At 45.0% G+C, this 27,989-nt stretch overlaps 1 protein-coding gene across 1 annotated transcript; it reads right to left on the minus strand.

Annotated features, from left to right (window-relative positions):
* LOC144166734 (uncharacterized) lies at positions 1 to 25,996 on the minus strand. Its single transcript, XM_077696235.1, has 6 exons — positions 25,806 to 25,996; positions 17,234 to 17,322; positions 12,533 to 12,565; positions 690 to 781; positions 356 to 598; positions 1 to 254 (listed from the first exon to the last, which is right to left on the minus strand). The coding sequence occupies exons 1-6, from the start codon at positions 25,901 to 25,903 to the stop codon at positions 174 to 176; spliced, it is 636 nt and encodes a 211-aa protein (XP_077552361.1). The 5' UTR covers positions 25,904 to 25,996; the 3' UTR covers positions 1 to 173.
* Between the last annotated feature and the right edge of the window lie 1,993 nt (positions 25,997 to 27,989).

The following is a 27,989-nucleotide window of genomic DNA, read 5'->3' on the forward strand; positions in this document are numbered from 1 at the left end:
TCGATTCCATGCGGGGTTGTGTCAAGACACAGTCATATTACAGCGAGAACTCCGCGTCGCTACATCTTCGCCATTGATTGCTTCGCTTTGGGCACACGTTTAAGCATGTATATTCTCCAAATGACCTCCTTCAGTGATATATATGGTTCATTGGTTCGTTCTGTAGAATACTGCTAGCGGCTTCTTGAAAGGTTCTGCTGGACAAAATCTTCGACAATGCTGAACAAACATGAAGCAGTTCGAACTCGCCGATCCTGAATTTTGAAAAAGAAAGCATAAAAAAGAATATATAACAATACACAGTTCACTATACTAAAACAACACAAATCTTGCAATAAATTCTTCAAAGACTTACCTCGGGAACACCCTTTAAAATGTTTGTTTTCAGCATTGTTTTTTCTACAATTTTGACTAAAGTATCGGCAATCTTCTTGTTATACTTCGCTTTGTCTTCGTGATCCGGACATCTATGAAGTTGTTGATGACCTTCTACCATTCTGCCCAAGTAATTGGGCAATACTTCAAAGTCGTCAGGGCTGTTGACTATGTCCAGCGCATCGTTCAGATTTTCTAGGAATTCTTCCTCATTGGAAAACGTCTAGATAAAACGCAGTAACAGCGTGGAATGAAAGGTTACAGCATATTTATTATCAAGCACAATTTCCTAATTTATAGACGTTTGTACTCACAAGAGGGTGTTTCAATTTATATTTCAAGGAGTCCGAAACACCCGTAAGCTGGAGTGACGGATCATCACACCCGTAACATTTCGGCAAAGGTTCTGAAAAAAATACAGCGTTTGAACAACTATTTGGGAGAAAACAAACCCTGTATGCATTCGTGCTCAGGTGGGCTGTGTCATACACAGAGAAAACATAAAAAACAAAACTATACTAAAACCAGCCCAGAGATTAAGTCAGGGACATTGCCCCACTTTCTCATCGTTACTTAAACACCAGAAATCTTTTATTTAACATAATGGGATGCTTTATTCCTTAGCCGGTGTGTTACACGTCTTAGTACCTTTACAGGGCGGCAACAGAAGTGTGTGTGTGTCCCGAAGAACGGTCTTTTGTTAAACTAAGGACACGTGTGGAGCCATTGACCGCATTAAATATATTTTAAAATGACAACGTAAGCTATGGATGTGTTGGCGGCATTGTTACTTTCGGTCCACTCATGTTTTCAACTCTCCATGGTATGTTGATGCGAAATTGCAAGCGTCGTCATTAAGATGGTAAGGAAGCTTAGTTAGTAGAGCACTGACTGCGCAAATCCCATTTAACGGCAAAAGTATTTTATCTTTATTTACTCTTCATTGAAGCCGCCTTTTTTAATACTGGTGAACAGCGATAGCAGGTTTACGCTGAATGGGGTGCTTGAGGTATTTGCCTTAAAATATTTTGGAACCTCCAACCTACCTTGAACATCAATGATACATAATAAACTGCGGAAGCGGCATTTAAAAAAAAACTGGGAATGAATAAAAGAACGGTGGACGCAAAAGGAAGCTGGGAATATTACTCTGCCTAAGGCCTAGGTTGCTTTCCTGCAAGGGGGAAAGAGTCCACTTGGTATAAAAGAGAAGAACCAAAAAAGGATGATCTATCACGCTTCATAAAGGTGTCCCCAGCGTATCTGAAGTACACGTGAAATTTCCTGAATGCCTCTCGAGTCTATCACACTATAACAACGTGCACTGTGGGCCGTTTGCCATTACTTTTGGAGTGCCTTTCTCGACTACTGGAAGATAGGGGAGAAGCTTTTTGAAGTAAAATCTACTCAAAGAATAGCCCAGGCTGTTTGACAGGGCCGTTATACCTGTTGAACGGAGAGCCTGGGGCCTAGTGTTGGCTCGAGAAGCTGTCCTTTCGATGATAAACGTGATTACCCAAATAAAAGGGGCTGAATAGTGTCCTCACTGGCTGAACATTCATACCCGTCACTTGGAGCCATTTTGATCAAATACAAGGCTACTTTTCTGAATGCCACGCACAGCCAGAGACGGACAAAAAGTTTGCATCATAATGGGGCAGATTTCATTAAGTGGACGTTAAAAGCGGTCTGAAAGGCACTGAAATTTTAAATTTTGGTGAATTGTTAGCGTAGGACAGTTGGAAGTTGTCGCCCCCTGGGCAGCAATGTCGTGAGCTTTAGCGTCATTAATCTGAGGTTTCGAATTGCGTATGGTCGCGCTTTTTGAAGCGCCGAAGGACCGGTAACATATGCGCTTTATTTTCCGATAGCACCACTATCACAGAGAACACACTGAAAGACAATGCCACTCCCTTTTTTTGTCATGCGATCGTAAACTTTACTGTTTTGCGGCAGGCGCTGACTTCGGAGGGACTTCCCGAATAAATTTAAGCGGTTCTACAAAGAAACGTTCTCCCCCCCTCTGACCGTGCAGTAAAACATGCATCACGCATCTCTCCAAAATACACTGTGGTCAACTCATAAACATCAGTGCATGCATTCCACTAATCTTTTATGACTTGACATTTTTTGGCGTATTTAAGTAGGCATCTTGGTCTCAAACATGGAATGCAAATGCTTTGCAATGATGTCTTGGTGAAACTTTTATGACTTCTGGGCCAATAAATGGGACACAGTCATAACGCGGCTTGTCTTCAAGACGGCCCGCACCAGCGGTGTTTCAACTGTTCTTTTGTGTGCAAGCTGGCGGTGGTAGTGACTTGTTAGAAAAGCGAAGCTAGCATTTGTAAAGGTATTGGTAAGTGCCAGACTACCGCTCGAAGAACTGGCAGGAGGACTGACGAAAGTAAAATCCGTTACAAACTTTTATGCTGCGTACTCTTACCTCGTACTCATGTTGAGTCGCATAAAGATCAGCTATGGAAGCTGGCTCGAGCTGATCGCCTCGTACATCGTAGACTGACGCGTGTGCCTAGCCAAAATCCCAAACCAGGAAAAGCCCCAAACGCTTGTATCTGCACCGATTGCCTGTGACATTAACGGCATAGAGAACGTCTTGCAGAAACACTCTGAAGAAGCTGGGCAATTGCTTGTTGCCGATTCTATGCATACACTCAAAATTTGTAGGTCTAATTTCAGTTGGGTAAAGTCGGTGTGTAACCCTATAATATGTGAGCCCGTCACGCCACTTGATATTACAAGAATGAATATACCCACCGGTGCATTTGTAAACTTCATTAAAACAATCTGTTGCGCAAGTTGTTGCATTGTGAATAAAAACTTGTGCGCTACTGAAACAACAACACGCGGAAAAACGATGGGACAAGCACTCGCTGAGCGATAGTCCCGTCGTTCTGCTGGGTATCTTTGTCTGAGTCGTGCCCTAACTTTTGAGCTTTTGCCGGCTTTCTGCATTTTTGCTGATTTCGAAATATGCTGGTATATGTTTTGTGTGACATGCACCCAGTCCCCTATTTAACTTCGCCTATTACAAAGCGGAAAATGGTCTACGAAGTTTGATAGGAGGCGGGTTGCTTGTCACCGAGAAAAGATATTCCGCCTTTTGTGAAAATACACTAATATACCGCTCTTCAAACAAGGAAAAATTCTAGTACGACTGACACAACGACAGGCGGAAGAACGATGGCGCAAGCGCTCAACAAATGCTTTTCCCATCATTCTTCCGTGGGTGGTTGCCTGATTCGCGCTCGAATTTTTCATCATATTGCACGAACTTGCTCAACAGCTTCTTTTAACGAAGTTTATAAATGCCCTAGTGGGTACATTCATTCTTTTCTTATCAAGCTTCATGATGGGCTTAAGTATTAAATCCAGAATCACACAATGACTTTAGCCAACTGAAATGCGCTCCTACACCTTGTCTTGTGTCGCAGAATGCGTATAAGGCTGGTGGCAGTTTACTCAACGGGATATATGTCGGAATAGCTGAGTACTTACTCGCCATTGTTTTCCTTGTGTATTGTTCTGAGTAACTTTTATTTGTGTTCTGGTTATTTGTGTTTTTTCTCTCTGTGTATGTTTTGGTGCGCTTTTGTTTTCCATTTTGTGTGCCTTGCCTTTTTGTTTGTTTGTTCTTGATACGTTTTATTAGGTTCGGGTGCAGCACCATCTCACATTTTTCGATTTCTGGCAGGTCCCCAACGTCGGTATACGAAATTAAACAAGAGAAAACAACAATCGCACAAGTCTTCTGAAGACAAGCCTGTGACGCCCAAGACTGCTATTTTCTTTTTCAGAGCTTTTGTCATTCGAAGCACAAAGTATCTTGTCAACTGCCTCAGAAATATCTGCCGTGCCGTGCACTCCAACGTTGCAGAGCTGGCTTACCTACCGTGCTAAAACTATTGCGATAAACTTCACTTCTTGTTTGTTTTCCTTCTCCTCTTTCCTTTTTTTCCTCATTGCTGAATAGACCATGTTTTGTGATCCCATATTTTCTTTTCTCTAGTTGGGTTCAACGAATAAAACAAACTCTTGGCTGATCTCCCCACGTAAGTATGCGTATTTTATTTTCTGAGATGCTCGATGACGCGGCACGGATGACATCGTGGACCCTGAAGTGCGAGGCACTTAACATCGTCTTGTGTGTCCAGAATATAAAAAACGACAAGAGATACAACAAGATGTGGTGGAGATGCTGAGCCCAGAGCTGCCGCTTCCAGGGCACTTCAACCGCGACAAGCAGATCACAATTCGCGCAGTCCGACATCGAGCGCCCGGCCTTGCGACACGCAGTTAAATTATCGTTCTTTTGTTCGCATTTAATGATTGCCTGTGCTGAAACCGATGTGCATGGGGCCGAGGACAACAAGCAGCAGCGGCCACAGGATAAAAAAGACGACCAAACGATGACGAGAAAGGCGAAGATAAGGATGAAGATGAAGTTGGCACATAGCGCATAGGAAGAAGGCGCTGAAGACGAGAAGAGTGCCAATTTTGAACGTGACTTCGCAGATGATGATTATTACTGGTCGGAGGTCTCGTGCAGAGAGAGGAAGAAGTGTGCGGTCATCGGAATTCCGCTCCACGTCGGACGCCCTGTCCAAGAGAGAAGAACGCTGCCGCAGTCGAACGGACTGCGAGTGTTCAGGGCCGACGCCACTGCCACTAAGCAAGTGCAGCCTCCGGGAATAGAGCAACGACTTATTCCTCCGTCTCTGCACGTCAGGTACGGCATGTTCTGCCGCAGTTATGCTGTCTGATCTCGATCGCCGCTGCTGTCACTCATCAAGTCTGTGGCCTTCCAGAAGCTGTGAGACTGTCGTTTTTTAACGCTTTCTTTAATTTCTTGTGGCATAAACCTGTTTGGCGCATTTCTACCGTGGTCCATCTCACTCCAAGATCTCGCGACATAATGAAGGTCCATAGATCCTGCGGATAACGTCACAACGGGCGTCGGTTAAAACATGGCCGGACTCTTCGTTAACAACTTGAAGAGTTGGATCTGAGTGGTGAGAGCAGATATACGAGTGGAAAGTTACAACTTCGGGATCAAAGAATCGGAAAAACGTATTTCAGAGGGTATTCAATCAGGACTGAAAGGACCCAAACTTCGCATGTGGTTAGACAGCGAGCGGGCTAGATTCAAAGCGCAGCGTGAAGCATACAGAGAATTTGGAAGAACAGCGCGAGGCAGAACAGGAGGCTTTAATGGATACCCACAAAAAGAGGCTTGCAGAGCTGAAGCAGCAGTTAACAGTTCTGGAGAACTTCCGGAAGCGAAGAGAGGCTGAGGCACCTTCGCTTATGGACGCTGACGCAAGCCATAACAACGCAGAATGGCTTGGCCCAAGAACGAGTCAGCCTCATTTTTCTAGAACGGACATCGCCGGAGGTTCATCTGAAGGAAGGGTCCGAGAGAGCACCTAACAGCACTGTAGAATAATTCGTAATGAAAATCCTAGTTCCCGATTCCAAAGCAACGTAGAACGTCCCAACGTTGAAGCCAGGTTTGATGAAAGAAGATTGCTGCTTGTTGATGGCTCCATACCCTTAGAGGTTGCGATGAAAGAAGCCGCAGCTATAGGCTCAGCGATAACCCAACCAGATGCGCCGCCTCCCACTGCTGCAAGACAAAATAAAGATTCCGGATATGAGTGTTGAGAACTTCAATCAAACTGCACACACCGGGAGGCCGGGCTTACTTCAGGCGTAAGGAAACTGAGAAAACATTATTGCAGCCCAAGTAAGGAGAAGGGGACCTGCATGACCAACCGTACGACTAGCCCTGAGAGCCTTCCTGTTGAGCAAAACCCCAAACAGTTCTGGAAGAAGTTGAACTCGCATTTCTGCTTGAAGCAAAGGCTACTCAAGCGCAAAGCTGGTGGTATGCTGAAGCGGCGGAGGGATTGCAAAGTAGATGTAAAGGAGCGCCCGATTCTAAGACGACAGTTAAAAGACGCCTGGTTAGATGTTTCATACCATCCAGTAACCAATTGCTTTCATGCCAGGAGAAAGCGGAGGCTGAAGTCCTAAGCTCTCCCGAGCTACAGGAATTTTATGATGGCCGAAAATGTATCAGACAAAGCCACAGTACCAGAAAGACCGACGGGATACGGATGAGTTCAAGATCTTTCAAGCTTCCTGATCATACTCGTTGGAAGTACCGAAGAAAGGAGCATGTGAATATACAATCGGCTTCCTACGGCACAACTTCTCTGGCGACGGACTGGTATGCTCTCATCTATTTATACAACTTCTGCGTTGCGTCTTCCTCTTGTGGATGAACTTGTGATTTTGAAAATGCACTGACTCGAATATTTTAGTTTTTACACTTCGTAATGACCGTGATATGATAGCGCTTAGTGCGACCATGTGTGTGGTTTTTTTCCTTCCCGGATATACTTCTTTACTGATTCTTTCCTTTTTTGAAAGTGTGCGTGCTTCCGGGCATGCGTAGGGGGTAGTGTGATGAAACCGATCGGCATAGGGCCGAGGACAACAAACAGTAGCGGCCACACGATAAAAAGGAGTACCAAAGGAAGAAGAGAAAGGCAAAGGTGAGGTTGAAGATGAAGAATAGGGCACATAACGCCTAGGAAGAAAGCGCTCAAGACGGGAAGAGAGGTAATGTTGAACGTGCCTTCGAAGAGGATGATGAGTACTTGTCGGAGGTCTCATGCAGAGAGAGGAAGAGTGCGTCGTTGGAATATCGCTCCCCATCGGACACCTCAGTCCGGGGAAGGAGAACTCTGCAGCAGTCGACCGGACTGCGAATGTTCAGGGCCGATTCCACTGCCACTCAGCAAGTGCAGCCTTCAGGAATGAAGCTGTTGATGTTCTGCCACAGTTACGCGACCTGATCAGGGTCACCGCTGCTCTCACTCACCACGTCTGTGGCCTTCGACAAGAGACTCTGAGACTCGCTTTTAACCCTTTCTTGAATTTCGAGTGAATAAACCGGTTTGATGTATTTCTACCGTGGTTCGTCTCACTCCAAGATTCTCTACCGAAGATTCTCATCTCTACCGTGGTTCGTCTCACTCGACACCATGAAGGTCTATATATCCTGCCGATAACATCACACTGCCCGACAGTTCAATAGGAAATTTGGCACTGCTTACGGCTTCACAGGCGGGCCTGTGAAGTGAATAGCCTGTGAAACTGAAAAGCCTGCGAAAAATATGTCTCCCAAGCGCCATTCTTTTCGAATTACTCGCATCCCTTTCCTAAATACGCCAATTTTTCACACTCTTTGTAAACAATACATTCTCGACTCCATGCCCCCGAAATGTTGGGAAGGCAATCGAAAGGCGTGCTAAGCAATATAACCGCAACTTTTTTGGCGTGGCCAATGCGGACTACGTCGACAGCATGCGGGGCCCGGCAGAGAGCCTATGCTTGACTATCTGCGCAGTAGTGAGGGAGGAACTGTGGAAACTTCTCCCAACGCCGCCGCAACCCGAAGTCGCTTCCCTTACCGACGTCATTAAGGAACAAGTGCAGCAAGCGCTGGGAACTTCAACGATGGTAGAAGAACCCCGGGAGCCCATAGCCATGGCCTACACAGCTGCTGTCCGTCTACCTCAACCACCTGCACCCTATCGTCCCGAAGCTTCATACTGTCGTCCCCTGTCGCTTGCCCGACCACCTGCGGAAAGGAAACAAATGTCCGCAGTGCTACGACTGAGTAGGCCGATCACATCTACTGTCGCTGCCCGTACAAGCGGCTCGCTTTGCGTGGGTTCTCCGTCAAAGCACCACGCCCCCGGCCCGGCCAGCGCCCTACTGATACCGAGGCTTCCCTGCCCAACACCAACCAAGGTTCAGTATGCTTCAATCGTTCGCCGTCAACCTACCCATACCGATCGGGAAGCATTCGAAGTAACGCAGAGTTAACGCGTGGGAGTTCGCCAAGCCTATGTAGGGGAGCTTAAAGGCAGCAAAGTCGGGAGGTGAAGTTGCAGAACGGCGGAAAATGAAAACCCTGCAACGACGTAACGATTCGACAAAACCAATGATCTACGACATGCCCTTACATGCCCTTACGACATGCCCTTACAGTGTTACGGCCAGATGGGGCTGTCCGCACATTCGCGCAGCAGGAGGCCATCTGGTAAGCTAAGTGAAACGTGCACATCACGCGTCACCCTTGACTGCACCACCTACGCTGCCGCGTTCGTTATTTTGCCTCACTGCTCCCGCGACGTAATTCTTGGAAGGAATTTTTGCACGGACAACTATGCAATAATTGATCTGCAGAGAGAGTCGATAACTTTTTCCTCTGACCACTCCAAGACGCCGGAACCAAAACACCATGCTACTGTACGGATCGCCGATCATCACGTCACCCTGCTACGCCGCGGAAGCTTGATGATCACCGTGTAATGTGAAGCTGCTGCTCTTGACGTCGAAGATAGTGTAGAGAGTAACAAAAGTTTGCTTCTCGACTGTGGTGTGTCCGTCGCAAGAGACATTTCGCGCTTTAGGCAACGCCAATCCCACGTTTTAGTGACTTGTTTCACCAAGGTTTACGAGCATTTAAACAAAGGCGCTCCAATAGCTTTCGTCGATGAAACCCAAGAAACAAGTGACGTGATCGCGGTGCCCAAATTCGAACGCGCACCCGAAGACACCTTCAAGCTTCCGCATAAGTTCGACGTGAATCCGGTGCTACTGCAAGAACAAAACAAATTATTGGATTTGCTTCGTCGCAGCAGTGAGTGTTTTTCGTCGAACTAAAAATTATGTAAGGCACCTCTGGCGAAGCCCCGAATAATAACCGAAGATGGGGCCCGACCTACCCGACAGTCACTGTACTGCGTCTCTTCACACGAGCGGAAAGCCACCCAGACTCAAGTAGACGACACACTCAGCGAAGACATTATACAGCAATTGAAAAGCCCCTGGGATGCGCCAGTCGCACTCGTAAAAAAAGACTGCACATTAAGGTTCTGCATTCACAACCAGCGACTGAACCAAATTACCAAAAAAGACGTGTACCCCCTGCCACAAATCGACGACGCCCTCGACAACCTCTGCCACGCAAAGTGCTTCTGATCGATGGATCTGAAGACAGGCTACTGGCAAATTGAAGTGAACGAGAGAAACCGAAAGACTGCATTTATAACCCCGGACGGCTTCTACGAGTTCAAGCTGATGCCATTTTGGCTAGGCATGGCGCTAGCAATGCGTCAAAGGGTCATGGACACTGTGATAGCTGCCCTGAAGTGGCACACCTCCTTCGTATACCTCGACGACATTGTGGTATTCGCGTGGACTTTCAACGAACACTTTGAAAGCTTTGAGTCTGTCCTCGAGGCCTTTTGTATGGGGTTAACGCTTAAGCCTGAGAAGTGCTGTTTTGCGTACCACGAACTTACGTTTTTGAGCCACGCCGTCTACGAAGCAGGAGTCTTGCCTGACCCGGCAAAAACTTCAGCCATTGCGAACTTCGCAAGGCCGAAAGAGAAGAAGGGCATACGAAGATTTCTCAGACTTTGCGCATACTACCAGTGCTTCGTCGCAAACTTCGCGCGCATTGCAGAGCCACTCACACACTTGACGAAACATAGCATCCCTTTCAGGTGGAAAAACGCCCAAGAAAAAGCATTCTGCGAGCTGCAAGAACGCCTGCAAAACCAACCCGTGCTTGTTCATTTCGACAAAAATGCCGAAACGAAAATGCACACCGACGCCAGGATATAGGTTTGGGTGCCGTCCTGGTTCAAAAGAAAAGCTGTTGCGAAAAAGTAATCGCTTTTCCCAGCCGTGCTCTGTCGAAGAAGGAGAAAAACTTCTGCTCCTCCGCGAAAAAGTGCCTCGCTATTATATTTGCGATTTTGAAATTGCGCCCCTACATGTATGGCAGACCCGTCAATGTTGTGACCGACAACCATGCGCTGTGTTGGCTCGCTGTTTTTGAAGGACCCCTCTGGCCGTCTGGGCCCGTTGCGCCTGCAAGAGTTCGACGTTACAATCGTCTAGAAATCCGGCAGGATTCACTCCTATGCCAATGGCCTGTCCCGCGCCCTCGTCCACCCTCCACAACGAGACTGATGAAAACAGCGAGTTCTTTGGAGTTGTGACGGAAAGAGACCTAGGCGCCCAGCAGCGTGCCGACCCCGACTTACGTGTCTTGATCGACTACCTCGAAGGACACAGCTTCGCCGTGCCTAGGACCTTCAAAAGGAACTTAACAGCATTTAGCCTAAAAACCTCCATCCCCGTGAAGAATTTCAGCCCCGCGAGGAGAAAATATTATCAGCATGTCATCCCCGCAAATATTTGCGACTAAATTTTGTAAGCTTGCCAGGACAACCCGTCTTCCGGGAATCTCGCCACAGCTCGGCACAGCTCACCCTGGCTTGCATTCGACGTCACTTACTGCGTCCGGAGCTGCCTTGACTGCCAGCGACGAAACACACCGGCGACGAGTGCCGCAGGACTTCTGCAGCCGATCGCCATCCCAACGAGGTGGTTCCAGCAGATTGGAGTGTACCTTCTGGGCCCATTCTCTACGTCGCGATCCGAGAACAAGTGGATAATCATAGCGACAGACTACATGACGCGCTACGCAGAGTCCGCCGCTCCAACAAGGGGACTGCACACGAAGACGCGAACTTCATAAACCAACTTGTGCTGCGACAAGGAGCCTCTGAAGTCCTAATCATGGACACCGCAGCTGCCTTAACTCTGGAGCTTATGCAAGAAATCTAAAGCGAAAGCCACACAGATCACCGAAGAACGACAGCGTACTACCCCCAAACGAACGGCTGACGAAGCGCCTGAACAAGACGATCGTGTTTATGCTGTCAATGTACGTCGACGTTGAACAGGAGACTTGGGACGAAATCCTTCCATATGTCACGTTTGAATGCAGAAAACTACGCAGATGACACCGTTCGAGCTTGTCTACAGGAGACGGCCCACTACGATGCTTGACGCCATGCTTCCGCATGTAGAAGACGACGATCTCAACGCGGACTTCCCAGGATACCTTCAGCGTGTTGAGGAGGCCCGCCAGCTAGTTGAAATTTGTACAACGGACCAGTAGCTGGTGGATGCCGGACGCTATAACCTGCGACGCCGAGATGCCGAGTACTCCTCGGAGATCGTGTGTGGGTTTGGATTACCATCCGACGGGGCGGACTCAGTGAGGAGCTTCTGCGAGCGTAGTTTCGACCCTACCAAATTCTACGACGTGTTGGCCAATTACCTACCGGGTGTTCCCGATGGTGATTCCGGACGTCCCGACGACGCACGTGGCGCGAAGTCGTACACGTGGTTCGCCTTAAACCTCACCACGCACGATGGCAGACTTTTTTGTTTGTTTGTTCGGACTGTCTTTTATTTTAGCAATGGGTCAATGCACTCTTAGAGTGCGGGCAATGCCGGGAATCTTGCACTGAGTTTGTTTCTTTATCTTTTACTTTTACCTCCCGGCTGCGCTGGTCTCTGTTATATGTGTGCCAAGTGAAGCGCTTTATAATTCTTAATGTAAAATCCGCATGTGTTATCTCCATTGATAGGAATAGCGTTTTGAACTAACGTCAAAATCCTACAATAATCTTCTTTGATCTACAGTATTCTGGATGTAAATCGATGGTTCTAGAAACTCTCGCTCCCAAATATCAATTCCCGCAGCGCAGACGCCTCGGTATTCTGCTCGCCAACGCTCACCTGGACACGTCACTTTCTCGACTGCTACTTCGCCACCACTGTATTCTTTGAATTATTAGGAAAGCACACGTTCGCTCCAGTAAACTTGTTTTCCTTGAAGACAACTGCGTAGTCTTTGGATTCGTGACGCCGAACAGCAGTCGTGTTGCCCAGTCAACCAACATGTTTCACCTTCTGTACAGTCTGGGAAAACGCTAGATATTCCTACGACCAAAAAATGTGTGTGCCTGAATACGGTGGTAGAAATAAAGAAAGCGTGTATCATAAACTATCATTTGAAGCAACTTGAGTTGTTCCTCAAAGGATTGGTAGGTTACCTCTCCGGCAGGTGATCGACAGTATGTTCCCATATTATAAAAACACTGGCTTCACATAAGGTTTGCCTAATTACACGCCACCCAAATACAACGGCTGTGATAGATGGTGAAGAGGAGAGACCGTTTAATCGTGTTACCTGTAGTCGCTGTAGTGTCCGTCATGTTGTCACCTGTAATAGAATAAAAAGTCCGTTTTTGGCATCGGATCAGGTTGACAGACGGAGGGGCACACTAAACCCTTTGCCACATTCCTTAGCTACTGGGGAATACTAAAATATTATAATTGTATATTTGTAGTGTTTTTCTTCCCGCCTATCGAACCAAGATACAATTGAGCCAATTCAGATGCAGCTTAATTACATGGATATTTAAAGCGGTGCGATGTGAAGGCCAGCTCGTGCAAGCCGCAATGAATATTAAATAGATAATTGACCGCTTTTGGGGTGCGGACTCTAAATAACCTTGGTTGTGGTAAAATGACGACTTTATTTGATCTAATTTCCTCCGCACCAAACGTTTACCATTGAGCAACAAACAAAATTCATGCCGTTTTTTGCGCTAGCCATCCTGGACCACGTTCATAGATATTATATGTTCAAGGGGCAGTGCTGACAAAACACGTTTGTTTTATTGCACAGATTGCTCCGTCCTGCTTACACTACTTTTAACGTAAACTTTGTTTTACTAAGCTACATAAACATGAAAAAAGGAATGGCCATGCGACTCATTAGCTGTTGCCCCACACTGGACCAATGAAGCAATATGCACACTCGTGTGATTGGGTAAGGCCGACAAAGCAAACGCAAAGTAGGAATAGCTTTTAAGCTTTCAGAATGAGATATTTCGTCTTAAGCGTAATGCATATAAATGCTATACTGTCAGGATGGTGGTGCAAAGAATGAAAGTTACAAAAGTAGACGTAAATATACAAGTACCAGTGCGTACTGGTGTTCATACTGCGCGACTGTGTTTCTTATAGCTGCTGTTTGTCGAAGACACCCCATGTTTCTCTAAACGTTTACTAACATCGGTAACGGAAATAAGCCAGATGCAAATACGGTTGGAAACAAAAAGAAAGGCGGACAGGGGTGGGGAACGGTATGGCGGCGCCATTAAGGAGGACTGACGGCAACAAGGTTCTGCAGTCCGCGGCAGACGGAACAATACACTTATTCGCTTGAATACCCATACCTGTCACATCACGGCAGACATCATTAATCGCACGATTTGGCCAAAAAAAACAATGTTTTACTTTCTTTGATTAACTGCTCACTAAATAAAGCGTCAATTGCGGCTCGAGAAGCACTGGGCCAAAATAAAACACCAAAGTTTTCGAATAAAGCAAACATATTTTTTCTGCAGGCCCCCTTAAAGATACTAGAATCTGGTCACACCTAAAATAAGACTTTACACGATATTACAAAAATCGAACAAAGAGCTACAATTGTAATAAACCATCTTCTTTTGAATTCATCCACGTTCGCTGCCATAAACGTCGTTGCAATGCATACCAGTAGGAAAATACAAAATGTATGCTCTAGATAACTGTACTTAACACAGACCTATTGAGTTCATTCTACAATGGGGGAAAAATGATTCGTTCATATTCTTATATAAAGTTCAGCTTCAATTCCTTGCATTTATAAAACATCGATGTCCCCAACGGTTTTAGGGCTCAACTAGTATCACACGCCTTCTCAGCATTCAAGGCATTGCGGAAGTCTACACATATAAAATTATCCAGCATTTATTTATTGCCAAAAATTGCACAATGAGACATTTTCAAATTTTCGAATCAAGTGCACAACAAAACCTCGAGGAGCGGTGACACTAACCGCCCGTCAGGCCTTTTCATATTGCTCATGTATTATGAGCCTTTACGCATTAGGCGGCATTTCTTCCATTATTCATCTAAATTGTTATGCACAACTGCAATAAAACGACAATTTCTTAGAGTGTAACTGTAATGGTGTTGGTCACACTAGTAACCATTTCTCTGGATGCTTTGTTTGCTTGTCTGCTTTTAAGGTGACAGCCTGGCGTACTTGTGATGGATACATTTCTATAAATGTCCACTTTCAGAACCCCCCTCATGCTACCGTGCCGTTCGTAATCCGCACTTATCTAGCTTTATATGTGTGAATTGTTCTTTTTTCCACCCCCCTAACTTTCACATTGATCAGTAAATAATCTATCATCATCAATTTCCATCAAATTGTTTAAAAATGTACTCAATAACCACCACTATCAATGGCATTATTGCACTCGTTGCATTTTGCATAGTGTGCTGAAGACTTGAAAACACAAAAAAATTACAATCAGGGGGAATGTTTTAAACGGGCTCAAAAATCACAGGCCCATCAGCATACTCTGTTTTCCACGAATCACGCATAAAAGTATTGCAATTTGACTACACCACAAGATAGGTGTTCGACAGTCGAAAGAACGGGATAAAGATCATAATACTGGCAAATCATAGGAATTACTCCGGAAATCCGCAGTGCTCTGTACGTCCCTTATTTTACATCCGTATGTCTTTTTCGGCACTGCGCATTGAATCAGCTAGCCCAAATTTCAAGCTTGCTCAATGAAATACCAAGCAGGCTTGGAAAGGTCTTTTTAACAATGATTCACACTTATGTATTATTCTGAGCAATTAAAAAACGGCAGTGCAAATTAAGGCATTTATGTGTCGTTTAGAGATTCTGAAAATGCATTTCAATCAGGGGCTACAGCCACGGTGGTGAGAGCATGAAAAAATCAATTAATAGGGTAAGCTTAGTGTAGCATTGCACGGTGATATACGAGCAGTGAATGGATACCTCAGCTCTTTTTAAGAACACAAATTACCCTACCCAAATAGCGGTAGGGCAGGGAGACACATTAGCTCCGAAATTGTTAGCAGCGTCGTTGATAGGAGTTTGCGGAAAACTCAATTGGGAGTGATCAAGATTTCGAAACAATGGGGAATAAGTAGGCCATTTGAAATATTCTGATGTCATTGTCGTGTCTTTATAATCCCGCAGAATCGTCCCTAAACTGCTTCACGAATTCTCGCAAAGCTATGATGTGAAACATAACTGAACAAACAATAAAATAAGTGATATTAAACAACTATGCGAAGATAATTCATCTTCAAATTTACTGCTTGAGCATGTCGATGGTTATAACAATATCGGGCAATTTAGTTTCGACCAATCAAGTCACGGTAAGAAAATTAGCCACAGGATCAGCAAACGCTGCGCCGCATTCGATTAGAAATCTGGTATTTTTCAAGAGTAATCCTACCTTATTATTACAAATGCGGGTTTATAACGAGTGTGCCATACTGGCGATTCCGTTACGGACCACAAACGTGGAATCTCACTATAACACTGTTACAATAAAGCTTCGATCATCGCAGCAAGACATGGAAAGAAATAAGGTAGTAGTAAGACCAAGAGAGAGAAAATGAGCAGTGTAATTTAAAAAACTAACTCCAGGGCAAGGAGCAAGAATATATAGTAGCTCAGTGAACAGGGCAGACATTATCTCTCAAATTGATCTAAACAAATGGGTTTGGGTGCGTCACCTAAGGCGAGTGCGGATCAAGAGGTGAACCATCCATTGAACCGAAAGGCTGCCAAGGAGTTCGAAACATACTACGGGAAAAGCTACAGCTCGATGGAGAGTTGCACTGTGAATGCTGGGGCGGAAACAACGAAAAGGTATATTGTGCTATGGAATTGAAGGTTTATTTTGGGAGAATTCTTCGTCCTGAATTGTAGATTACCAGGAATTATACTGAGAAAACGATAACTACAGAATTTTTGTTACCTTTCTTAATATTATTCAACTCTTATACATTGCTGTCACACTTTTTGGGCTTTTTGGGGTTTAGTACTGTTCATGTCGATGACAGTTTGGTCGAAAGTTACGTTCAAGGAAGAGGCGTTGCTCTCGCCTTGTGATAATCGCAATGGTCAAATGTTTATTTGAAAGATAACCTAAATGATAACATCTTCACTATCGGTCTCATAATTGTGGAAAATATGGAACTAAACCGCGCCGTTCGTTCGCATAGGAGTGGCAGTGCGCCCTCATTAGTTTCGCCCCCTGTTTGAAGGGAGCAGCAAATACCTGCGTAGTCTGCGCTGGCACTGATCTGCGTTCTACGCATGGAACCTGACGCGTGGCGCATGCACATGGGATAACCTCTCACCCCAAAATTTAAGCCGATCAAGCAGCTAAGTAATATACATGCCCACAAAGGGGCAGCCGTAGGCATTTCTCCATATTTATTTGAAAATTTTTAGACACCTTCTCAACTCGGATCTTGACATCGGCCGCTGCTGACCTGCTGACATCAGTGATTGCAGAACAGAGAATTTAAAAATTTTATGTTTTGGCCGTCGTCATATGAGATCAAACGGGGCCATTCAGACAGACACACACAGATGGTGTGTGTATGTGTGTGTGCGTGTGCGCTGGTGTGCGTGTGTACGCGTGCGCACGCGTGCAAGTGCGCCCGTGCAAGTGCGCGAGCGCGTGTACGTGTTCGGGTTCGTGTTCGGGTTCGTGTGCGTGTGTGTGTGTGTGTGTGTGTGTGTGTGTGTGTGTGTGTGTGTGTGTGTGTGTGTGTGTGTGTGTGTGTGTGTGTGTGTGTGTGAGTGTGTGTGTGTGTGTGTGTGTGTGTGTGCGTGTGTGTGTGTGTGTGTGTGTGCTGCTAGTTCTGAGGAAGGCAATGAACCGAAGCTTGATGGAAGAGTATTTTTGCTATGTTCAGCTAAGTTAACCATTGTTGCCCACAAATGTCCAGATAAGGTGAGTATAAGCATCACAATTCAGACAATACTTACTTGCGCAAATTACGTTGTGCCCCTGTAAACAGCCAGCGTCTGCTTGGATAATGGTGCTGTTACAGTTAGCCGCATACATCGCTACACCTCTGAAAAAAAAAAAGAGCAGTAATTTTAGGCCTACTTCAGGCAGAAAATGCCAACCAATTGTCTAAAAGAAAGAAACTGAAGCATCAGTCCTACAGGGTATACAATGAGATCCGTTGTGGTGACAGCTGCCTGCATGAAATTGGTTTGTGTATATGTAATAACAAAAAGGTAATATAACTGGCAAATAAGTTTTTTACTATCACTTCTGAACTCCAGATGGCACCTGCTTTACCGGACCTACGTCCAAGAGATAGACAAGCAATACGCGTGCGTACAGCGATCGCGTTCTTGCAAAATCAATAAACACTTTCCATTAAAATAATGCTTTAGGTTCTATACTGACTAAAACCATTCAGTGTTTTCTGAGCAATGCGACAACCAGTGCTCATCTGGTTGCCAGTGTGATGGTTCCAGCAGGTCTTCAAAGCCGGCATAATTCTTTACAAGTTAAAAATAAAAAGCCAAGTAGGCAGGTTTTCTGACAGCTACATTAGGTTTGTAAAAAAAACTCGTTTTTTTTGACCGGTGTTTTCGCAACGTAACCTCTGCGTTGCTCGAACTTATAGCAATTTTAGGGTTCCTTTTAGGAGCTGTTATACCTAGTAAAATAGCCCCTAAGCCACATTCTAGTTCCTTACCCCGCTAGTTGAATTTGCTAACCATGGACCAGACGTGTTTTTCGGGACATACAGGTACTCAGGGACCAAAGACGTCGAACCATTTCGTCTATTACCCCATAAAGCTGCGCTTCAAACCTCTAATAATGATTCACCAGTTAGCTTGCGTTGCAAGGTGTGGCAGAAAACAAAGCATTAGTAAATACCAGCTCCCTGTTCTTTTTACTTTACGGGTATGCCCTACAAATAACCATGAGCCTATCATACGCGTTCAGTTTTTCTTTTGTGGTGTTATATTGACAACTATGGTCATACACAACTTAAGTTAAAAATCACAACACTGGTTGAGCGATGAGTATTCCAAAATGTGAACACGAAGCACACAAATGACAGGAAAACATTTTCTTGGGCATGCAAGTCTGCGTCCATGCTTTGAACGCGCAAGCATGGCGATAGTAATTAAAACATTGATAGCTGCTACATTATCTTTTGCAAAGCTGTCACCGCGTTTGTGTCCTTGTTTTTCGCACAAGTTGCATCAACCATCCGATGTTCTGGTTTACTGTCTATACCATTCTTTCTTCGCTCACATTTCTTCGTGTAAAACCGTGAAGTGAAACAGCTAGGATATTGGCACACACTAAAGCTCCCCTTCCATCCCAGTTCGGCTCCGCTGGTTTGCATCTAAACGACTCATGACCCAGCATGTTCACTTGTAGCACTGCATGCATTGATCTACAATTTTTGTGTACGCTTGAAATGAATAGTTTTGTGTTTCCCACAAGGGTCCCAATTCCTGCCAATCCGGTAGGTTTGTCTGTCACAAAAAAAGAACAAGAAAGATAAAAACCATTGATTTGCTTTTTGTAACCAGAGGAGATTGCAAAGAAGTACCTACAAAATATCTGCTAGTTTCTCTGGAGACATATCTGGAGAACCAGATGACTGATGCTAGGAAACAGAAAAGTTGGGGGACAAAAAAAGGACCTGGCAAGGACGCAATTGTTTGGTTCCCCGCACAACCTTTCTAATCTGTGTTTGTCAAAGTTTAATACCTGCTACATGTGTTCTGCATTACACGGGCAAATGCACAAAGAATTCACAAAGTACTTGTAGTTTTCATTTGGTTTTGAAACTGGGAAAAACGCAGTCATTTTAATCTTTCTTGGTCATTCTTTTATTTTCACAACTTGTGGAAAGGTTTTGTTTTTTGCAGCACCAAACGTAAGCACAGTTGCTGAAATGCTGCTGAAAAAAGTGCTACCTGGCGTTTTTTGCGTCATCAAGCGATGTTTTAAGTAGTGTTTAAAGAAGATTTTCGAGACGTGATTGTATCTCGTGTCCTTCTGAAAGTGCAGGTATCTCTTCACTACCTGAGAAATGTTTCCGGGATGCGTCTATACAAGCACGTAGACGATGTTTGTTTCCGGAGCCAGTGAATAGGTAGCAATTTGGCACAGGTACTGGGAACGACGTTTTGAGGAGACTAAAAAGAACGCAGGTAAAACCGACAAATAGGGACTTTTTTTTAAAATAAACACAGCGATATGCTTTCCGTAAGTACCTGATTAGTGCACTGTGGACAACAGAAAGTGTCAGTATAATCAGTGGGACAAGATGTTATTCCTTATGTTTTATCAGCCTATGTGACCCCGTATTTTCATGTGACATCCTGAACTGTGCGTTAATAAAAAACTTACTAGTAACCCTCCAGTAATTCGGTTCCCAGTAGTGAAAAATGAAGACGCTGTGCCGTACTATTTATTCATATACGTCAGTGTTCACAGCACATAGAAGATGAGATGGCCGCGCGGAATGTGGACGTTAGCGCCTGGCCTGTCATGGAAAACTTCATTCTAGACATAAAGTGTACAACGGAGGGCATCGTGCAGATGATGAACCCCCTGAGTGGTTTCCTGCACTTGATTATTTTTGTGCCTTAGAAAGGTTCAATGACCCTACGTCAACAAAACAGGGTCGACGGGTATTGAATCCCTGCAGTGACTTGCCATGTGCCATAAGAATTTCTAAGAAAGCAATAAAAAAAAGATATAGCACAGTTGGTACACCCCTGGTGTACTGCTGTGCAGACGTCGCTTCAAAGCTCATTGAGGGACGTGTGTGTCTTATTTACCTATTTGCTCTTCACTGCGGTGGCTATTTTTGCCAGTAGAGCATCATGAGCGGTTATTTGCACAAAAAACGTTTTAGGGCTTTCTCACTGAAGAAACAATGGTCCTTGCACATGTGGCAGCTATAGCCTCCCACATTTTTAATAATATAGCGGGAGCGACAGCCGATCGGCATATCAGCGCTTTATCACTGTGTTCACCGGAAAAATAGGCGAGGGCATGCGTACGCGCATGAAATTATCTGATGTGGGAGTGTCGTCTGCTCCGCGGTTCTTCTCAGGGCAACACACCACCAGTTTTTAGATGCAGAGCATCTTATAGCGGGGGCCGGTCATGCGTCGAACGTGCGTCCGTCCGCACCGCTCCTCTTCACGCCAGCTGTGCGATAACGCGTGCTCGTACCCCTCCTCTCCTCTTCTCCTCTCCCCGCGCCGTCGGTGCGCCCGACGCGCGCTTCTCCCTCCCGCGTCTTCACCCACCAGCTGTGTGATAGCGCATGCGCGTCTCTCTCTCCTCCTTCTCTCCACGTCAGCTGCTACAGCGCGCTCGTACCCTCCTCTCCCCTTCTCCTCTCCACGTCGCCTGTGCGCTGGCGCGCTTTCCCTCCGTGTCTCATCCGCAAGCTGTGTGATAAGCGCGCATGCGCGGCTCTCTCTCATCCTCCTCTCCACGGCAGTTGCTTTATATACCCCGTGCGTGCGCCGCTGGATCAGTTGCTTCTTCGGTTGATATGCGGAGCGCCGTCTCGATGCGCTGAAAATGGACGCCAACGAATCTGCTAACGAACTGTCAGGCGCACCTTCAAACAGCGCCAGTCAGTCCGTTATGCTCTGCATCCTCACAATCCCCCTCGGGGAGGTGCGGGTAATTTTTATCTTGCAAGTCCCTTTCGCTACCGCCAAAGGTAGCTAAACAGCGTGGGGCACAAAGTCATTCAGATACAGCGGCAGGGCAGTGGGCCACTCTCAAGAAAACAGCTCAGCAGACGACACTCATACAGCAGATGGCCCTATGCGGGTGTGCGTACTCTCGACTATTCGACTGCTGCCCACAGTGATAAGGCGCTGACATGCTGAATGGTCGTCGCTCCCGCTATATTATTAAAAATTTGGGAGGCTGTACTTTGTTAATTATTGAATACTGAATGAATTGATTGCTCATTGATTGACTAACGAAGGGAACTAATGATGGAATAATTGATTATTGGTTGATTCATTGGTTCATTGATCGATCTATTCATTGATTGAATTATTGATTCATTATTTGATTAATCTATTCATTCACAAGTGCATGCCTCCAAACGAGGGCTCTCATCAACAAATTTCATGTATTTAACCTGCACTACTCAAATTTTTACCGTTCTAAGAGTCGAAGTAAGACAACATTTCGTCTTTTACAACTGGTAGGTACCGTAGGGTACATTTTCCCCTTTCCTCTACCCGCCGCGGTGGCTCAGTGGCTAAGGCGTTGCGCTGCTGAGCACGAGGTCGCGGGTTCGATTCCCGGCCGCGGCGGCCGCTTTTCTGATGGAGGCGAAAAGCAAAAACGCCCATGTGTACGAGATTTCGGCGCACGATAAAGATCCCCAGGTGGTCAAAATTAATCCGGAGCCCTCCACTACGGTGCGCCTCATCGCCTGCGTTGCGTCGGCGCGTTAAAACCCCCCAATCAATCAATCTTCCTCTCTGCTGTTGCCCCGGCGGCATCCCAATGTTTTTTAATTACTTCTACAGCATCACACTTTACTTTCTCTTTCATGCCATTGGGTCTATGGCGTCAGGAAACCGAATACTTTTGGCATATGAACATCGATATAGATGCAATCAAATTTGAATAAAACGTGCCGTATAGTGTCTATTCCTATTTGCATAAGCCATGCACGCCCCTTTGGTGCATCTTTACTTATCCACAATGCTCTTTTTTTTTCAGAACGTAAAGAGTGCCATTGCAGTTATCAGAAAGAATCATAATGTTTTCTGTGCGCCACATTTATAACGCGTTCTTGATTTGATTTCTTCCTGAAGCTATTAGTTTCTCTATACTTTGCCTCTTTTTGACTTATTACCCCAACTCATCGTTCGCCTTCTTGTTTTCCCATTCATAGAGAATCTACGCCTTTTATGTAGATATATCTAAACACTACACGTGGACGCTTACGTGGACCTATTGTTCCTTCACTCTTATCAAAACAAGCTTGACTTGAAGCTTCAAGAATTTCAAGCAAAACCCAGCGCACGTGCGCCTTTGCTGAAACGCTGGCTCACTTATTATGAACGTCCAAATTGAAATGGCTTCCCTTTGTATCACTTCCTTTTATTCATGATCGCATGTTTTATTTTCTTGAGAGTCCTGCAATCGGAAAGGTGAGGCCTGCAAAACCAGTATTTATTTATTTATTTCAGTACCCTAAGGGCCCGTCAGGGCATTACATAGGGGGGGATTTTCTACAAAACAGAATGCAAAAAGTACAGATTAACAATTGATACAAGTGTGAACACAAAAAACATCGAAAGATAAAGTTATTTAAAACTCATCAAAGGCCTCGCACAACTTTATAGTTTTATGGCAGCACAATTCTACGCTTCGCAAATACTGCGTCGCTTTTTCGTGAATTTTGTACGTTTCTGGTGGGTTCGATACATACTAGAATCTAGGGCCCACATAGCACATAACGGCAAACTTTCTTGGATGAGTCGAACGTCTACAGCGAGAAGAATAACGCTAAAGATTTAGTAAGCGCCATGAACGTGTCTAGCAAAGCAGCACGAAGTTCTATCTGATTTTTTCTCCTATTTGAAAAATATTGATCTAATTTTGGTAATGGAATATGGCTCAAGCTAAAAAAAAAACGGAACAAACCTTTTAAGTCCATGTTCGCTTACGCCTACGACAGCTGTTCTTTCCTGGACAGCTCATTCTTGGGTTTGTTCCTTCCTTATCCCCGGCCCATAGTCGAGAGCCATGTAGGTGATTGTAAATGCCAGAAAACTTGTCTGGTAATTCAATACCAAGCCTTTCCTCTTCCTATATTCACACTCCAGTATACTTCTTTTCATTCCTATACTGAGTGGTGGTGAGGAAATATTTTTGGAAAGCAACAAAACATTTGTAGCGAGTATTTAGGGGATCCTCCAGAAATGGTTCTCACATAAATCTATAGGCTGCGTTAGCATCTGCTCCTCTATCGGTGAGCAGGACATTTGCAAAAGGCAGGGGCTCGACAGAAGTGTGTGCCTCTGGTTAAGACGATTTGGGGAGCGGGGAAGGGACGGCAGGTGCTTGTTTATCCTATACTGTCTTAGAATATTTGTGAGTCTAACTGGGGGCTGGCAGCATTTGCATTCTGGTGGGTATTGGGTGGGAAAAGTTAAGTTTAGGGTGATTGGGTGCTGGAACGTGTGTGCCGAACTCTTAGGGTTGTTTCTTGGGAGTTCGTGAGGTTCGGGTGAGGTAGCGAAATAGTCCGCCTAATAAGCTTGTAATGTTGTGGAATGTCTTCGTACTTCACAAGTTGTTTTGGTTTGTCCACGCCTTCCGAGGATTGGTCGTCTAGTTCTCTGGCATCGTCATGGGAAGGTTTGTTTTTATGGCGGTATTTGAGAGCGTGAGGTGTGCACTGGTACTGCCCAACTCGACCTACGGCTGCAGCTCGCTTGCCGTAAGTCAGTTACCTTCGCCATGACACTTGGTGGCGTTAGGGCGAGTGCCACAGCTAGGTCATCCTGTTCTTTGCTTGAGGCGGTTATTTGGGTGGCACTGACGAGCAGCTCCATTTTTGTGGTGCCTGCCATTGTACTTGTCCTTCTAACATGTATTACGGCTGCATTCATGTAGACCATGTCCTGGAGGGGGCTCACTTCCTGTTCAGGCTTCGGGTGAAGCTTCACGCCGACCGGTGGGCTGGACGGGGTGCACGTTATTTGGCAAAGGGTTGGATATGATATCGCGCCGCCCCCTCTCAGAGAGCTCATTTGCGTCTTCAAATCCGTGGAAGTCAATTTGGTTTGATTCAGCAGTTTTTCGCCAGTTTTTCTCGTTGGAAGCAGGGCTCTCTGGCTGGAGAGATGGCGCTCTATGAGTGCATCTGTAGCGTTTTTCAGAGCCATACGAGCCTGTCAGTGGACGCTCTTAAGAGGATACCGAGACTTGCTTCGTTCCGTTACTAGTAAGAGCGTCTTGGTTAGTGTCATGTAGGGCAACAAAGCCAGCAGAAGGCGGATGGTATCGTATTTTTCATGCCCCAGTGTCTATTCGTCGCTCTACGAATCTCACTTACAGCTTTATTGGACGTTACACTGGTGTGGCACTGCGTCCGCTTTCGTTCCACTCAGCAACCCCATTTTTGACATTTCAGCGCTAAAGCTCACCTAGGGTTTCTGGCTTCCTACACGAAGTAGTTGAATATATTTCCCGTTAAATGCAGAAAGAATCATGAAGCCTGCATATTGAATCCTGCACATTGAAGCCTGATGAAGCCTGCTAGCCTCTCGGCTCAGTGTTCTGTTTCCATCGGATGTGATGCTTTTATTTCTTATCTGCGTTTTACTTACGCTGTTTTCGTCGTGCTTCAAAGTTTCGCCTCAAAACCCTTTTTTTCGTATCCCCTTATATCACCAACACAATTACACGCTTCACAATTCAAATCAATTTGACTGACTCTGCGTGGACATAGCAGAGTTGAGACTGATTGCCTCTCCAAATACAGTGGTATAGTAGCATTTTTGCAGTCACTTCCTAGATGGTCTGTTTCGTTTTCAGCTGTCTTAATTTTTTGAAACCCCTAGAGTCCCGAATATCAGCTAACAGTATGCTCGAGTGTCTTTTACAGCTTTACAACGCTATATTGTGCCAGTTTCTTTCGGTGTTTCTGTTGTAATCCCGTTTTCTCGACATGGGTCAAGCACAAAGGAGCCATTATTGTCAGTGTGTCTATCAAAGTATATTGCATTAGCATTTTTACCCGAAGTAATACACTTTACCCTTAGGTATTGAACTGATTATTCTCTCTTTTATACCTCTACAGTTTCCAAAATTTTTATCTCAATTCATCACTATCTAGAGGATGAGCAACCCCTAACCATGAGCTTCTATGTTATCTTGTGCCTTTGCACGTAGGTGTAACTAAACTCTTTCATCCACTTTCTAACAGACCTTTCTTAGTTTGGAAACTGAAAAGAACCTCCTTCTGCCCGCTTCCGCCAGTTCCGCACATAATAGCGTACGGAAACGGGCTTTTAAGTCTCACAGGAGAATCTCCACAAACATATATATGTTTATGTGGTTGTTTTCAAGTTTTATTTCTATTTCGGCCAACTTCTCATGTTTTATTCCACCATGCATAGTTATAAAGCTATGCAACAAATTTGTGTCTTCCTTTTTTATTTTTTTCCATCTGCTTATGTTTCCTATATTTACCCGGCTGATGTTGGTGCTTACTGAAACGCTCCTTTCAGTATTTCCTGTTATATCGCCTATTGCTACGTTTTCAGCTGGGTAATTGTACTACTCCTGGTCCCTTCTGGGTCTGGCTGGCATTTATCTTTTAGTGTGTGTAAAATTTTAGGCTTGTGTTTGTCGGCTATTGTACATAAATTTTTTGAACTCCTCTCACCTAAAAAGGAAAATTTCGTCCCGTACTATCTGCTTGTAACTGTGCAGTACGCTCCCATAGAAGTAAAACAATATAAGGACATGAACAATGACATCATTATTATATAAAACACTGAATCTTACCTCCCTGACGGAGCAACCCAGACGCTCTGGTCCCGTTCTTGCTTCAAAAAAAGCTTTTCCTCCTCGCCAGAGAGATGTCGCTGGGATAGTACAGTCATGTTGCGTTTTTTGCAAAAGCTGATGCTCTCTGTATAGGTCAACTCCCATAGGCTAATGCAGAATCGTTGCCGGCTTAGGGGAAATTTCCATCCAGGTGCTGTCATGCAGTGATAAGACAGACAAGAGCACACAAGTTGTACACGGTCATATTCGTACCAAGTTGTCCAAGCAAAAAAAACGTTTAAAGGTAGTACTTGCCAATGGCATTGTTGGCTATTTCTGTCGGCTTGGTACAATGCGGAAGCTTTCGTTGCCGACCTGCAACATGACGGAAGAACTTAAAAGGTACCAAAGGAGTAGCATATGCATTCGCAACTGACACTTTGCACGGTGTAAAGTTTTTTCTCCAGCAAGTGAACAGTTTCCAATGATAGGGACCGAAGATAAAGCGAGTGCCATTTTTGTTTTTTGGGTAGGTTGTTGACAGTATTTGGTGTTTTTCTCGACGCAGGTAACTACTTCTTTTTAAGCGATTCTTGTATTGGGTTCCTCGCATCACCGTCTACGTTTCCGTTGGCAACGCACTCCAAAAGGCCTCCTTATTCGCTCTCTCCTCACCTACAGCTGGCGGACGAAATAGTCTGCTCGAACAAATCTGGCGGCGTGAAAAAACCCGCTCCCACAACTGGCGCGCAAGATTCCGGCTTATTACAGCCAATCCCAGGTATTCCCTCCATCTGGAGAAGGAACAGCGGAGTTTGCGCCCTCTGTACAGATATTTCTGGCCAGTTTGAGGCCATCTGCGGCATGGTTACGCCGCAATCGGTGAACTCCGATGAAGTCGATCTGCCCAGAACGTACGACTACGGCAGCTGGCTCAAGAAGGTACGCGAGAACGGCGCGGAAATTTAAAGTTTTGGCCAACAGAAATTCGGGCGAAACGACAAGCTTGACATTTAGGGGATTCGGCAAGCGCAGTTTGGCAATTTGTTTTGACACGGATTTCCAAAAGGCATTGTTTACAGTTTGATAGGATTGGACAAGCTTCCTCTGCACCCCTGTTCCTGATAGGCAGAGTTATGTAACAGCGGTGCTCTTCTAGGGCTGAGTGTTACGAAAGTTTCACCTTGTATTCTTCCGTTCTCCACGGGGAGCAGGTTTTTCCACCGCAAAAAAAACACTCGATATTATATAAAAATATAAAAACAGTGTAATGCTCTTAAAACGTTCCTATCTAGATAGGACACGGCTGATATTACTCTTGCAACGCGTCTTCGCAGAGAAGCCTTAAAACTCTGAGTTAAAGCCGATTGTTAAAAATTTGTGTCAGATGCGTCTTTATAAGGAAGGTGGCTTTCCCACATTGCCTTTTCGATCAGTCAAGCATGGCTATTTACACAGAGAGTATGACGACAGCAACGGGCTCTCGCTGGTGTGTTACGAAAAGTATCAAACCAATTAGGTCACAATTAGCCGCTAAGACTGCTGTACAGTTACACTAAGTTTGATTTACTTGTCGTAATGGGTTCATTATGGAGCTTGAAGCGATACATAATTGCTGATTTTGTAACACATGCCCATCTACGAAGGAAGCATAGTTACAGAAAATGGCGATAACTTGTATTACACGAGTAATTCGGCAACAATTTGTATGGCAGCCATTAAGACAATTATTATATGGTGCACCAGAAAAAGCCCAAGTTAAACGAAGTAATGGTAAACAAATCCCACCGCTCTGCGGTTTCAGCAGATATCACGCAGGGCGGTACTGTGTTTATTTGTCTATTGTTAGGCATTATAATATATTGCCACAACACTGACCGAGTAATTTGCTGCATTTACAATAAATGCAATACTTGCAACGATACCGCATCAACATAATATAATGCAGTAAATGGGAATAATTTGTCCAACAAAGTGTTGCATAAACGCCAATATAAAAGCAATAGAATATTAAAAATTTTACAAAAACAATTGCACAAAATAACAAATTTGCATCATAAACATCTCCACGATTTAGGTTAAGCTGAATAAAAATGTCTGGTAAATAGCGTAGAAATACTAATACACGCAAGCATAAATGAGTCCACCGTGAACTTACCTACATTTCTAAAAATATTTAACTCGCAAAACGAACACATATAT

This window comes from Haemaphysalis longicornis, unplaced genomic scaffold (assembly GCF_048455015.1).
Source record: "Haemaphysalis longicornis isolate Haplotype H1 unplaced genomic scaffold, Haemaphysalis longicornis Haplotype H1 scaffold_19, whole genome shotgun sequence".
Taxonomy (NCBI): domain Eukaryota; kingdom Metazoa; phylum Arthropoda; class Arachnida; order Ixodida; family Ixodidae; genus Haemaphysalis; species Haemaphysalis longicornis.

What these genes read in the sequence shown, in the direction of transcription:
- LOC144166734 (XM_077696235.1), bottom strand. Translation starts at nt 25,903, where the DNA reads ATGACTGTACTATCCCAGCGACATCTCTCTGGCGAGGAGGAAAAGCTT. An exon ending in GGACACTACAGCGACTACAG is followed by an intron (nt 782 to 12,532) that starts GTAACACGATTA and finishes TATTTTTTTCAG; the next exon opens with AACCTTTGCCGAAATGTTAC. An exon ending in TTTTAAAGGGTGTTCCCGAG is followed by an intron (nt 255 to 355) that starts GTAAGTCTTTGA and finishes TTCAAAATTCAG; the next exon opens with GATCGGCGAGTTCGAACTGC.